At 40.1% G+C, this 14,266-nt stretch overlaps 1 protein-coding gene across 1 annotated transcript in view; it reads left to right on the top strand.

Annotated features, from left to right (window-relative positions):
* The window catches only part of CCDC175 (coiled-coil domain containing 175), a 69,443-nt gene that overhangs the window by 33,292 nt on the left and 21,885 nt on the right, over nt 1-14,266 (top strand). The window contains exons 12-15 of the mRNA XM_044229803.1: nt 432-567; nt 1,168-1,299; nt 6,916-7,054; nt 12,310-12,389. Of these exons, the coding sequence (XP_044085738.1) occupies nt 432-567; nt 1,168-1,299; nt 6,916-7,054; nt 12,310-12,389 (487 nt within the window). The remainder of the gene's footprint in view (nt 1-431; nt 568-1,167; nt 1,300-6,915; nt 7,055-12,309; nt 12,390-14,266) is intronic.

Genomic DNA, 14,266 nt, shown 5'->3' on the forward strand with positions numbered 1-14,266 from the left:
TGATCTGTATCAAATATTGAGATGACTCCCTGGCACCTAGGAAGTATTTGCAAAAGCTTTATTTTATTGTTGTTGTCATTGCTATTAATATCATGTACAAGACTTCAATTGCACAGTTTTACCCTCCTCCAGTGTAGCTTTTTTATGTGGCCATGGAGGGAAAAGTTTGGAGAACCCAGAAGATGAAATCCCTTATTAGCACTCTGGGTAATTTAGGGAATTTCACTACTCTTCCTGCCTGGGTCTCTTCTCTTAGCCATCTGCCCCTGAACCTTTCCCATTTCTATCCTTTACCTAAAGGAGGGGAGCTGCCACACGTGGTCTGTCCACTGTCCTATTGGATATATAATCATATTAAGATTGAATTCTTTCATCTTTTCAGTAGACCATTATGTCGATTTAACGTTCATTCTTTGTGTTCGAATTTCTAGTGTTATAACTCAGTGGAGAGTAGCTTGTTTGAGAAAAAAACACGCCCGTTGGAGAAAGCAGATAAAAATTGAAATAGGAGAAATTTTAGATAAAACTCAGAGTTTGGAGCTCAGACGCGCTGAATTATTACAAGAGGTAAAGGAAGTCCAAGAACTTAATAGGATTACTCCGTGTTAGTACAGCCTTAGAATTACTACCTCGTTATCAGTGATTCTCCTTCAACACCTAATTCAACCTTACCTTGTTAAAAGATGTTTTCCTTTCTGGCAATGTTTAGAGTGCATTGTTTAACTTTCTTAAGGAGTGTATCTATTTGTTGTGTATTAAGTGTAGGAATTTAGCAAACAAAGCAGCACTTCTCTCTAGAAGATGCTTTTGAAACAGGCCACCAGAAACTTATTTGATGTTAACTTTTAGGGAAGCTCTCTTTAAAAAAAAAAAAAAAAAAAAAGATACTAAACATCACTCTAGCTCTAGTATTGGCCCTCTGACCTCCGTCCCCATTCCCCATTTCCTCCTGTAGCTTATAGATATTGTCTGGTGAATAAATTAACCTCTGTAGGGAAAATGAAGTGTTCCTCTCAGTGGAAACGGTGAAATAATATAAGCTAACACTGGAGCCAAGTCTCATGCAAAGAGATATTCACTCTTGGCTGTTTGAAAATGTGAGGCTGAGGGCTACAAAGGCAAATGGCAAATCTTAAGGTTTAGGTTATTTTTTTTCCCCCTTGTTAGACCACTGAACGCGAAAAAGAGATCACTGAATTTTTGGCAGAGATCGAAAAAGTTACATTAGAATTAAAACAAGCAGAGGAGAAATTTATTGTCAAAGAAAAAAAGTTAATTCAAGAGTTGAGCAAGTATGAGGTAAGTTTTGTTTTACATCTAAGAATGATTTTAGATGGCTTTGGGGGGAGGTGTATATTTCATGCTATTCTAATGAGGTCGACATAAAATCTTCCAGTGTGAGCAAGGCTACAATTTCAGTATGATCCCTTTTTTTTTTTTTTTCAGAAAAAAAGAGCAAAAAAAGCATTTTTTTTCTTTTTTCAGTTAGAACAGAAAATTAGACACTTCAAGTTGGGTAGAAGTGCTGGCAAAGTCCATGGGGACAGGTGGAGGACACCAAGGAGCCACAGCGATCTGACCCGGGGTTGGCTAGGGAAAGCAGCAGAGGGCTAGGGAGGCCAGTCAGGCCAAAGGCAGAAATCATCATTAAAGAGAGGGCATCCCACTGAGCTGGGGCTGCTAGGAGCCAGTCTGGGGTGAGCATGGATGCTGAGCAAGGTAGAGAAAAAAGGCACGGAGTGTACCCAGGGAGCCCAGAGATGGCAGGTCTCTGGAAAGACAATGGAAGACACAGTTTTCAAGGTGATGGGGTTACCTTGAAAAGTGAGGGGGTGTTTCTGAGAGACCTACCTTGGCACACTGGAAGGAGGAGAAAAGAGATGGTGGGAGAAACCCTTGTGAACTTGATTCGTTTTGAAGAGGAACAGAGGTCTGGCTGCATGAAAGAAGGGCTTTCTTTGAAGATCACTGTCCCTTGCCAGAGCGGGGGAGCAGGGGGTCCTGACATTTCAAAGTATAGTTCTTGCCAAGCCTACACCTCCCCGCACAACCCCCACCAAATCCTGCAGAAATTGTCTGCAGATAACCGGTGCAAGAAAAGCGAGCTCCTTCTAACAGGAATGACAGAGAAGGAGCAGCTATGTCCTCCACACAAAAATAGGAGAAAAACAAGTGAAAGAGGGAACAATAGTTTCCAACAGGAGAAGAACACTCAGAAAGATGGTGTTGGAATGCATAACATCTGTGATCAAATGCTCCTACATAAATTTAAAAAACAACAACAACACTGTAATTTCATAGAAGTGCCAAGGAAAGTCAGCAACGTAGAAACCTAGGAACTCAGGGAAGAGGGATCTGAAGGGGATGGCTGGAAATAAGAAGAGTGAGATGGAAACTGGCACAACGTAGGGAACAAAGAAAGGAGAGATAAATTAGATAAATCAGATAAATTAGAAAAAATGGAAGGGAATCATGATGGGAAGTATTTCTCCATCAGTTGCCATCTGTCTGGGTGCCTAGTATTCTCGATGCACAAAACTCTACACTTATGGTGCTCACATCCCAGTGGAGGGAGATTGAAAATAAACAAGATCAACAAGTGGAACATTTAGTATATTCAGTGGTGAGAAATGCTATAGAGGAAAATAAAGCAGGGACCAGGGACAGGGCGAGTGTGTGATGCAGCCCATGTGCGGAGGGAAGGAGGACTATCAGAGAAGGAAGGGTAAGTCCTGGAGGCCGTGAGGACGTGGGCTGTGTAGCTACGTGCAGAAGCAGGCTCCAGGCAGAGGGCATGCCCAACACAAAAGATTGAGGCAAGACTGTCCCCTCTGGGGAATAGCATGGAGGTAGTGTGGCTAGAGCAGATAGGAAGGAGAGGGAACCATCTTCCGGAAGTGGATGTTGAGCTGGAACGAGGAGTGCAGAGGTTTATTAGGGAGGAGCACCTGTGAAAGGACTGGGCAGGGGAAGCCATCGGACATTATGGAACCCGCAAACTCTCTGTGGGGTGCTCCTGAGCAAGGAGCACCTTGTCCGTTAGCGGAGCCCTGCCTGGGGCAGGAATGACCCCACCCATGCACCACCTCCTTGCTTGTTGGTTGATTGGGGGCCACCCCTCAAAGAGCATGACCTTCACTAGATGACCACGGAGACTCTGAAGGAGCCGATCACTGGAGGCTGGCAGTTGACCACACTCCTTGCCACAAGGCAGTGAGTCCTTCCTTGAGGGGCAATCCAAGAGGGAGGGTCATTCCTAGGTCTGCCACTTTATAGGCCATTGTGAGGACTTCGTCTTTTCTCTGCATGGGCTGGAAAGCCAGTAGAGGTTTCCGAGTGAAGGACTGAAACAATCTGATTTTCATTTAAATAGGAGCTCTCTAGCTGCTATGTTGGGTAAAATTTAGGAAGGTAGTGGTGGAGGCAGGAAGACCAGTGAGGAAGCCAGAACAATATTCCAAGTGGTTCAAGTAGCTCGAACCAGAGTGGTGACTAAGGAAGTGATTGAAAGCAGGCAGTCAGCATGTCGGGTATTTCCTGAGACAGAGCTGGCAGAGTTTACCATCATGCTTAATGGGGAACCAGTGGAGGAAGTCCCCATCAAGCCAGCAGTGAGGTAAGGACACTAGGTAACATGGCATTGAGGCTTAAACAGTGCGATTAGGTGAGGTCAGTGGGCCGTCTTCCAGCGTCCATCCCACTTGCCGGGCTGTGCGCCTGCCACAGGGCTGTGTCCACCTGTGTCTAATTCACACAAAGGCAGCTCATATGCCACTATTATAAAGCAACAACCCCCTTTCCCCTTGATAATCCTCGTCAGTAACCCAGAGCAAACTGGAAATTGGAGTCGCATTTCTGCCTTTGGTTCGGGATGTGAGGAGCCACAGGCTTCTACACTATTCTGATCTAGTGCTGACACATGGATCACTAGTGGGACCGCTGGATCCTACAGCCCTGTGTCTGGCAGGGTTCGGTCAGAAAAGCAGAGTCCCCAGGACAAGGGTCTGTTAGAGGATGTGCCCTTCTGCGGTGGTGGGAGCTGCTTACAGAGTCCAGTGAGGCTGTCAGCGTCCCGTCTGGAGCGGGGGCCTGAAGACTGCAGGGCAGGCAGGTGGCAAGGGAAGGTAGACAGGAAGTCACAGGACAAGCTGGAATGCATCCCGATGAGCAGGGACTGGGACCTGCATCAGTCTCTCTCTTTCCAAGGCTCCAATTCCAAGGGGTTGCCGCAAAGGCCAGAGCCCACCATCACTGAAGTAACTGTGCATGTGGCTCAGGAATCAGGGAATCTTGAAGGAACTGAAGAAGCTGCGGGTCTGACTGAGTCAGGAGACAAATGCTAACTGGCCTGAGAGGCAGCAGCATGTGGTACCAAAACCATGAAACAAGAGTGTGGTTTCTTGTCAGGGAAGTGCTGGCAGCTAAGTCGGTATAGATAATGGGGATGAAATTATGCATTCACATACCTCCTGAGACCCCCAAGCTCTCCTTAGAGAACATAATCTAGATAAGACACAATGGAGTTTCATAACACTGCAGTGGGGAAGAATCCACTCCTGATTCTTCATTGTAATAGATTTAAATTATGGTTGTGCTTTTTTGTAAAGATTTTATTTATTTGACGCAGAGAAATCTCACATAGGCAGAGAGGCAGGCAAAGAGTGAGGGAGAAACAGGCTTCCCGCCGAGCAGAGAGCCTGATGCAGGGCTCGAGCCCAGAAGCCTGAGATCATAACCTGAGCTGAAGGCAGACACTTAACCAACTGAACCACCCAGGCGCCCCTATGATGGTGCTTTGTTTAAAGATCTTATTCATTTATTTGAGAGAGAGAGAGCATGCAAGCAGGAAGAAGGACAGAAGGGGGAAGGAGAGGGACAAGCAGATGCCACACTGTGTGGAGCCTGGCAAGGGGTTCAGTCCCACGACCCTGAGATCATGACCTGAGCCGAAACAAAGTCAGCCCCCTAACTGATTGAGCCACCCAGGGAGCCCATTAAATTACAGTGCTTTGGGTTTTTTTTTTTTTTTTTTTTTTTGACAGAAATCATAAGTAGGCAGAGTGGCAGGCAGAGAGAGAGGAGGAAGCAGGATCCCTGCTGAGCAGAGAGCCCGATGCAGGGCTTGATCCTAGGACCCTGGGACCATGACCTGAGCCGAAAACAGAGGCTTGAACCCATTGAGCCACCCAGGCGCCCAAATTACAGTGTTTTAATCTATGTTTTTGTCTTTCTATATTTATTCCTAAGGATCTAATGGCAGTTCGGGAGGGGACGTAAGGCTGGCATGTCACTGTTTTAGGGCACAGATAAGCTGCTTTATCAAAGAGTTGCCAAAATACAGTGAACATAAACAAGACATGTAGTTAAGTGTTAGCAACCCTCTCTCCTTTATTGGGAAATTGATCTTGGCTTAACTTTCTGGGTCATTCCTGCAGAGCCTGGTAAAGTTAAGACAACCAAAGTTGTATTATCAGGCAACATTGCTTGTATGGAATGACCCGTGATTGGTATGCTGCATCTCGATGGGAAGAGTAACGGGTGAGAAACTAGAACATTGGATTTCCTTGGGCTTTTGGTGCCTCTTCTGAGTGGACATGTCCCTTTCTGGGACCTAGAAGTTATACCCAAACGATGCTGACTCCTATTGGAGCATGAGACTTCAAAACCAGGGGGGCTATCCGCTCATGTGGTGTCTTCCTCTTCCATCTGAGTTATCACTTTGGTGGGGTCAAAGGACACTACTGGCCTCTGGTCAGCTGTGTTGTGAGAGTACCTCTTTGGGGAAGCATGCCAAGCATTGCCCTGTGGAACCCAGGGGTTCCTTCGGATTATGTGTGTGTGCAATTTGGATAAAAATAAAAATTAAAAGAAAAAAAATTTTTTTTAATAAACTGGGTCAAGTATGGCCTATTCAAATCTTAAGAATCTGAGTATCTAGTTGAGAAGATCGCCTGATGTGATCATTCCAGAAGAGGAATGTTTATGTCTCTTTCCCATAACAGGCCAAAGGGAAGGGGTCCAAGCTTGATAGGGCAGCTCTGCCACCCTCAGCATGAGGCTGACATAGGCAGATCCAAGTGGCAGCTTCCCTTCTCATTCTTTTCCAGCCAGGCGAAGGAGGGAAGGACCAAGTGGGCATATGCTGCTTTCTGTGGAGGGGGGCGTGGGGACCCAGAAGTGGCACATATCACTTCTGCTCACAGACTCATTAGTCACACCTACTTGCAAGGAAAGCTGAGAAATCATTGTAGTTGGCAGCCGTGCACTGAGCTAGAACTCAGAAGTCCTGACATTGAAGGACAGAATAGTTAGTAAATGTCAGCTGGCTGTCTCCACTGTAGTCTCCATGACAAACCCACCCTGACTTTCCAAGGTCCCATCTGGACCTTTCTAAGGTCCAACTATTATTTCCTTTGAAACGAAATAAGACCTGAACAATTAAGCAGGCATTTTCATATTTTGTTTGGGACACTTTTTGCCCATGTAGTGTAGAAATATATATAATTATTTCTGCCTTTTCCCCATTTCTTACTTGTACCCACACTTCTTAGGACTTTTGTGTATTCTGTTTTATTCCCTATTCTCACACACACACAAAATATGATCAACTAAGGGAGATTTTCTTAAATAGATGTTTAGGGTAGCATTAATAGGATCTTAGCAGTAGAGCCAGAGAAACTAATGGATCTTTAGAAAGCCCATTGAATCTAATCTCCTTACTTTGTAGATTGTCAGAGAGTGAGTCAATCAGCCAAAATATATTGTTTAAATACCTAGTATGTGCCAACTGCCTTTCTGTGCATCTCATGATAAGAGGACACTAAGAGAAAACTCTCCCTCTTGAAGAACTTACATTCTGCTTTGGAGTGTAAATTGTGTAAATTCTGCTCACAATTAGCTTTATTTTCTTTAAAGAAAAAATTTGTTAAGGCAACACAAAGTAATAAAGAAAAGGCAGAGGAACTAGTCGAGTGTCTTCCACAACTTCAAGTGGCAGAAGAAGAGTACAAAAGCAAAAGTGGAAAATTTGAAGAGCTCAGTAATATTATTACAGGTATGTATGAAGCTCTTAGTAATTGACCTTAAGCCAAGGTAAGGATTTCACTGTTCTCTTCTAACACAAGGGAGGGTCATCAGTCACAAGGCAGTGGTGAAATTGTCTGAACTTTTGCTATCACCTTTAATTCCCTCTTCTCTAATTTTTGCCTCATCTACTAATTTCTTCTCCTTTACATCACAGTCTTATTGTTGCTCTTGTTAAAATTTTCCTTTTCTCTTTTAAAGACTTTAAAATTAAGAATTAGTAGCAACTGTATTATGTGGTTTCTCTCTGTACTTTGTAAAGGTAGAAAGAACTCCTTAACCTTTACCATATGGAGTGGGTTTTTTTTTTAAGATTTATTTATTTTAGAAAGAACACAAGGAGAGAGAAGGGCGTAGGGAGAGAGAGAGAGAATCTTAAATAGACTACCTGCTGAATGTGGAGATAGAAATCAAAACAGTCTATGTCAAAAAGATACAATCATATGGAAACACAGTATGTTGAAATGTAAAACAAATATTTTGAAGTAAATAGTGGTAATTGCCAAGCAAAATGAATTTTAAGAATGTAAAATGATAAGCCCCCAATAGCCAAAGTAATGTTGAAAAAGAAAACCAAGGTTGGAGGCATCACAATTCTGGACATCAAGCTGTATTACAAATCTATAATCACCACAACATAATAGTATTGGCACAAAAACAGACACACAGATCAATGCAACAGAATAGAAAACCCAGAAATGGACCCACAACTCTAGGGTCAATTAACTTTTGACAAAGCAGGAAAGAATATCCAATGGAAAAAGACAGTCTCTTCAACAAATGGTATTAGGAAAAGTGGACAGCCACAAGCAGGAGAATAAAAGTGGACCACTTTCTTACACCATATACAAAAACAGACTCAGAATGCATTAAAGACCTAAATGTGAGACAGGAATCCTTCAAAATCCTAGAGAACAACACAGGTGGCAACCTCTGTGCCCTCAGCCACAGCACCTTCTTGCTAGACATGTCTTCAAAGGCAAGAAGCAAAAGCAAAAATGAACTACTGGGACTTTATCAAGATAAAAAGCTTCTGCACAGCAAAGGAAACAGTCAACAAAACTAAAAGGCAACTTATGGAATGGGACAAGATATTTGCGAATGTCTTATCAGATAAAGGGCTAGTATCCAAAATCTATAAAGAATGTATCAAACTCAACACTCCAAAAAAAACCAAAAAATCCAGTCAGGAAATGGGCAGAAGACATGAACAGACATTTCTCCAAAGAAGACATACAGATCGCCAAGAGACTCATGAATAAATGTTCACTATCACTCAGCATCAGGGAATTAAAACCACAATGAGAGACCACCTCACACCAGTCAGAATGGCTAAAATTAACAACTAAGGAAACAATGGATGGTGGTGAGGATGCAGAAGAAGAAGAACTCTTACACTGTTGGTGGGAAAGCCTCTCTGGAAAACAGTATGGAGGTTCCTCAAAAAGTTAAAAATAGAACTACCCTATGACCTAGCAATTGCACTATTAGATATCTATCCAAAGAATACAAACTTAGTGATCTGAAGGGGCACCTGCACCCCAATGTTTATAGCAGCAATATTCACAATAGTCAAACTATGGAAAGAGCATAGATGTCCATCAACAGATGAATGAATAAAGAAGATGTGATATGATGTGTGTGTGTGTGTGTCAGACACACAATGGAATATTCAGTCATCAAGAGATGAAATATTGCCATTTGCAGTGATGTGGATGGAACTAGAGGCTATTGTGCTAAGTGAAAGTAAGTCAGAGAAAGACATATACCATATGTTTCCACTCATATTTGGAATTTAAGAAATAAAACAGTTGAACATAGGACAAGGGAAGGAAAAATAAAATAAGACAAAGCAGTGAGGGAGACAAGACATAAGAGATTCTTAATTATAGGAAACAAACTGAGAGTTACAGGAGAGGAGGTAGAAGGGGTAACTGGGTGATGGGCAATAAGGAGGGCACTTGAAGTAATGAGTACTGGCTGTGGTCTGCAACTGATGAATCACTAAATTCTATCTCTGAAATGAATGATATGGTATATGTTAATTAAATTGAATTTAAATAAAATTTTATTAAAATGAATGTAAGATTATAAGAATAAGTACTTTGGATAACTGCTCTGGTTGCCATTCCTCCATTGATTTTCCACTTCTTGCCAGATTTTCATTTAGTTAACTCAGGTAGATTTTTTTTGGGATTTTGCTACTTCTATCAAGAGTCATGATACACATATACTCCATCCCCAATTTTCTGTTCTCCCAACCTTTCCTCCCATCCCTTCTTGTGCTAAGATGGAGGATGTAAGAAACAGGATGAGTATGAAAATAAGCAATGTATTATCATATAATACAAGTTCTGATTCTCTTGAGGCAAAGAAAAGAGAGAACTACTAAAGAAAGTAGAGGAAATATAGGAAGGCAAGAGACAGGTAGAAAAGGGAACATAAGAGCAATGTGTTCCAGAGAGTAGAAAAATATGCTTTACCTGTAAGCGGTAAGACTTACAGAGGATAGAATAGGCTCAGTACATATAGAAAACAATGTAATGACTTTTGGCTAAATCTGATGGGCAAAACATGCATCTATCTTTGCTCTCTAATGAAACTTCATAACAAATATGTGTAAAAGATTTTTTTTAGGGAAATATGGCGGACTGGTGGAGAAGATATCCACAGGTAATAAACATCAACACATTTTTGGAAGGTGTGATTGGATAGAGGTATTAACAGGAAGGGGAATATGAAAAGCAAGTGCCTGCAAAAAAGCACACCATGAAAGCAAGACATTCTATCCACAAGACCCGGCAAGTCTTGGGCATTGGAGGACCCTGATACCGTGAAGCTGAGAAGAGTCATGGAGCTGAAGATTGGTTGACTATCTTTATAAAAAGCAGTGAGACTGGCAGGTCAGATGCTGTCTTCTGTGCAGCTGAGTGACTATTCCTCTGAATGCTAGCAGAGAAGTTGTTGCCCCAACAGATTCTAAACTGCAGGATATCAAATATGACTGAGAGTAGAAGACAGATGCTGTAGAGAGACCCCCCTGCCATTGGTCGGCTTGATGAAGGCTGCCAGCTGTGTGTAACTATTCTCTAATCCCTCCCCCACCCCACTCTGAAGAAGAAGGAGGTTGGATTCTTCTTGAAGGAAACCAAACCATCTCAGAGAAAAGCCCGACATAATCTAGCATTTCAGGATCCCCCAACAAAATGGCTGGTCCCTTCCTTATTGCTGTACAATGAAGCCCACCCAGGAACTGGGTGAGTTCCTCATAAGCATGAGTGCCTCATGCTTAAATAGGAGTGGACAAAGATCACCAGACACCTCAGGAAAAATTCCAAAATGAAATGTAGAAACTAAAGCAGACAGAATAACAGAAGTTGATGGAAACATAGATGACCCAAAGAATGTAAGAATACTTTTAAAGATAGATTCTTGGAGAATATATAGTCTCTCTGTATTATACATAATGTGTATTCATAGTCTCTACATATTATAGAAAATATACATTCTATATATTACAGAAGATATATCTTTAACTTATATTTGTACAAAAAATATTGCATTTATGAAAAAAGAAGATGCTTAAAGAAAGAATAGAAAACAAGAAAGAGCTCTTAGAAATGAAAAAAATAACAACCAAAATTTTAAAATTCAGTAGGAGGATTCTATGAAAAGTTGAGGAAATCTCTCCAAAAACAGAAGAAGAAGAAGAAGAAAAAAAAGCTGAGGAACAGGATAAATTTTTTTTTAAAGATTTTATTTATTTATTTGACAGAGAGAGAGATCACAAGCAGGCGGAGAGTCAGGCAGAGAGAGAGAGAGAGAGAGAGAGAGAGAGAAGCAGGCTCCTGCCAAGCAAAGAGCCCGATGCGGGGCTCGATCCCAGGACACTGAGATCATGACCTGAGCCGAAGGCAGCGGCTTAATCCACTGAGCCACCCAGGCGCCCCTAGGATAAATTTTGAGTAACAAAATTAGAAGACTATTCTGAGAGGTTGGATATCTAATTAACAAGAAGGTCAGAGAAGAGAAAATGGGAAAAATGCAAAGATCAAGTTACCCAAGAAATAATACAAAAATATTTCTTAGAATTGGAGAATATGAGTTTCCTACTTGAAAAGGCCCATCAATCTCCAGTGCAATTTCTGAAATAAAAGATACTAAGTAACATCACTTTGGGATTGCAGGAGAAAAAAATATCCCAAAGGCTTCTAGAGAGAAAAAGCAGATCTTACACAAAAGATTAGTAATCCGAATAGTTTTAGACTTCTTAACTGTAGTATTATACTAAACGTTAGAAGACATTGCCTCCAAAAATCTAAGAGAAAATAGTTTCCAACATTAGCTGCCTGTTGAAACTATTAGTCAACTATAAATATAAAATAGAGATTCATTCAGATTTAAAAGATGTCAAAATATCTCATTTACTCTCTCAGGAAGTTAGTATGAAACTTGCTTCAACAAAGAAGGAACAAATCAAGAAAAAGAGGAGGATGTAAAATGCAGGAAACAGGAGTCCAACAAGGGGGATGCAAAAGTCCCAGGTGTTCAGCTCTCCAGGAGACCTAAAGAAAAATGAAAACAGAAGGCAGTGAGGGAGGGAAGACGAAGGGAGCTGATAGATCACCTAAGGTGTTTGACCATGTGGGAAGTAATATTTGGAAGATTTTAATTCTATTTTAGATTTTGATGAATTAATGTATACATGGAAAACTAAGCAAGTAAAAAAAAGTGAGGCTATTTTTATCTCCTAGAAAAACAAAAAATTATACAGGCGAGGAGGTATAATTTTACAACACTCCTCTGTGTCTCCTCTGTGAATAATATTTACGTTGTCATAATCTAAATAGTTAAAATTCATTTTAAAAATATGGCTTTATGGTGATGTTGGAAGGGGGGAAACAAAGAGGTTGTAAGTGTGGGTGGGGGACATGGGGATGGGAGTAAGCATTTCTATGTTGGGAAGAAAGTAGAAAATGTCTTAAAATAGCAAATCAAGAAATAGCCATATAAGCATTTATTAAGAAAATAGAAGAAAAAGTCTAAATGAGTTTAAAAATAGTTAATTCTATGGAGTTAAACATAAGGGTGGGTACTGTGTTGGAAAGGAACTGACTTCTGTTTTTTGTTATGAGACTTATAATAGTATATGACTTTTAAAATTAAGCACATGCCTTATTTTCGTTTTTAAAAACCAAATGTGGGTATTTATTTTTTCTCTTATAGCACAAAAGCAGGAGCAGAATTTACTAAATGATTACATTTCTCAAATGTCAAAAGATTTTTCAAGATATTTTAACAACACGGTAAAGAGTCAATGCATTCATTCTTTCTTTTATTAGAATACTGATATATACAAACTGTACTTGTGTGGGTATACATATGTATACACAGAGATTCTGATGCAACTAACATGTAATCACAGGAAACTCATTGGGAGGCCCCCGTTTTCTTATTTAAAGTAGAAATTGGGAGATGCGTTCTAATGTTCTTTTCAGATATATTATTCTGTTAATGTCCTGTGAAGATTAGGATAAGTGCACAGAGGTTGCAGAGGTGGGAAGGGAGTGGATAAAATGAGAGCAGGTGAGGAAACATTTACTACCTTCTTAAAATGTATAATTAGTGGTAAATGTGTGTATAGAGTTGACCAATTTAAAATAGAATCATTCTATTTTTTGAGATGCACTGATATCAAAAGGAACTTTTATCACATGGGTATAGAAAAAGATGAAAGGGAAGAGTACTATAGTAAGTATATTATATATGCAATTGTATTTTCTTAGTACAATTCTGCTAGTGGTGATCATACAATGACTAAAGACTATGTGATTTATAACAGTATAAATTCAGTAGAAAATTCTGAAAAATCCATAAAGTATTATTCTTTTCTCAAGAAATATTAAATTCTCCCTTAAAAAGCTTCAATAAATTCTACTTCCTTCTCCCCTATTTTTGCCATATAATTGTTTATATATCAAAATATATTCATATTTTTATGAAGTTGTTTCAACAACTTGTTTTAACTTGCTTCTCAAAGTTTATGAAAAATTTCCACAAATCAGGTTTGGAGTTTTATTTATTGTTTATTCAATATCTATTAATTGTATATCTATTAATTGTATAATTAATATATAATGTTATGTTAGTTTCAGGTGTTGAATCATTCAACAATACTATACATTACTCAGTGCTCATCACGATAAGTGTGTATTTTAATTCTCTTCATTACCCATCCTGGCACGCACCTATCCTCTGGCAACCACAACTTTGTTCTCTGTATTTAAGAGTCTTTTTGTCTGTTTGTTTGTGTCCTTTTTTCTGTTTGTTTTGTTTCTTAAATGCCATGTCAGAGTGAAATCAGTATGGTAGTTGTCCTTCCTTGGCTGACTTATTTTACTCAGCATTATATATTCTAGGTCCGCCCATGTTATTCCAAATGGCAAAATCTCATTTTGTTTTTATGGCCGAGGAATATTCCATTGTATATATGTACCATATGTCCTTTTTCTATTCATTTATCCATGGACACTTAGGTTGCTTCCATATCTTGGCTATTGTAAATAATGCTACAATAAACCAAAGGGAGGCTATATCCTTTCAAATTAGCTTTTTCATATTCTTTGGGTAAATACCCAGGTAGTACGATTCCTAGATTGTAGGGTATTCCTATTTTTAATTTTTTGAGGAACCTCTGTAGTGTTTTCCGCAATGGCTATACCAATTTGCATTCTCACCAAAAGAGCCCGAAGGTTCCTTTTTCTCCACATTCTGTTGGTTTTTGAGTTTTTCATTTTAGCCATTCTGGCAGTGTGATGTGATATCTCATTGTGATTTTACTTTGCATTTTCCTGCTGATGGGTGATGCTGAGCATATTTTCATGTGTCTATGGGCCATCTATCTGAATGTCTTCTTTAGAGAAATGTCTGTTCATGTATTTTGCCCATCCTTAAATTGGATTAGTTGGTTTTTTAGTGTTGAGTTGTGTAAGTTTTTTGTATTTTTGGATAACAGTATGTGTATGCCAGATATGTAATTTGCAAATATCTTCTCCCCATCATCTACCCAAGATCTACTCATCTTCTACCCATCATCTTCTTTGATCTTCTACCCATCAAAAGACACCTATGGTTGTCTTTTAGTTTTGTTGATTGTTTCCTTTGCTGTGCAGAAGCTTTTTGT

Source organism: Neovison vison, chromosome 13 (assembly GCF_020171115.1).
Source record: "Neovison vison isolate M4711 chromosome 13, ASM_NN_V1, whole genome shotgun sequence".
In the NCBI taxonomy this organism is placed as follows: domain Eukaryota; kingdom Metazoa; phylum Chordata; class Mammalia; order Carnivora; family Mustelidae; genus Neogale; species Neogale vison.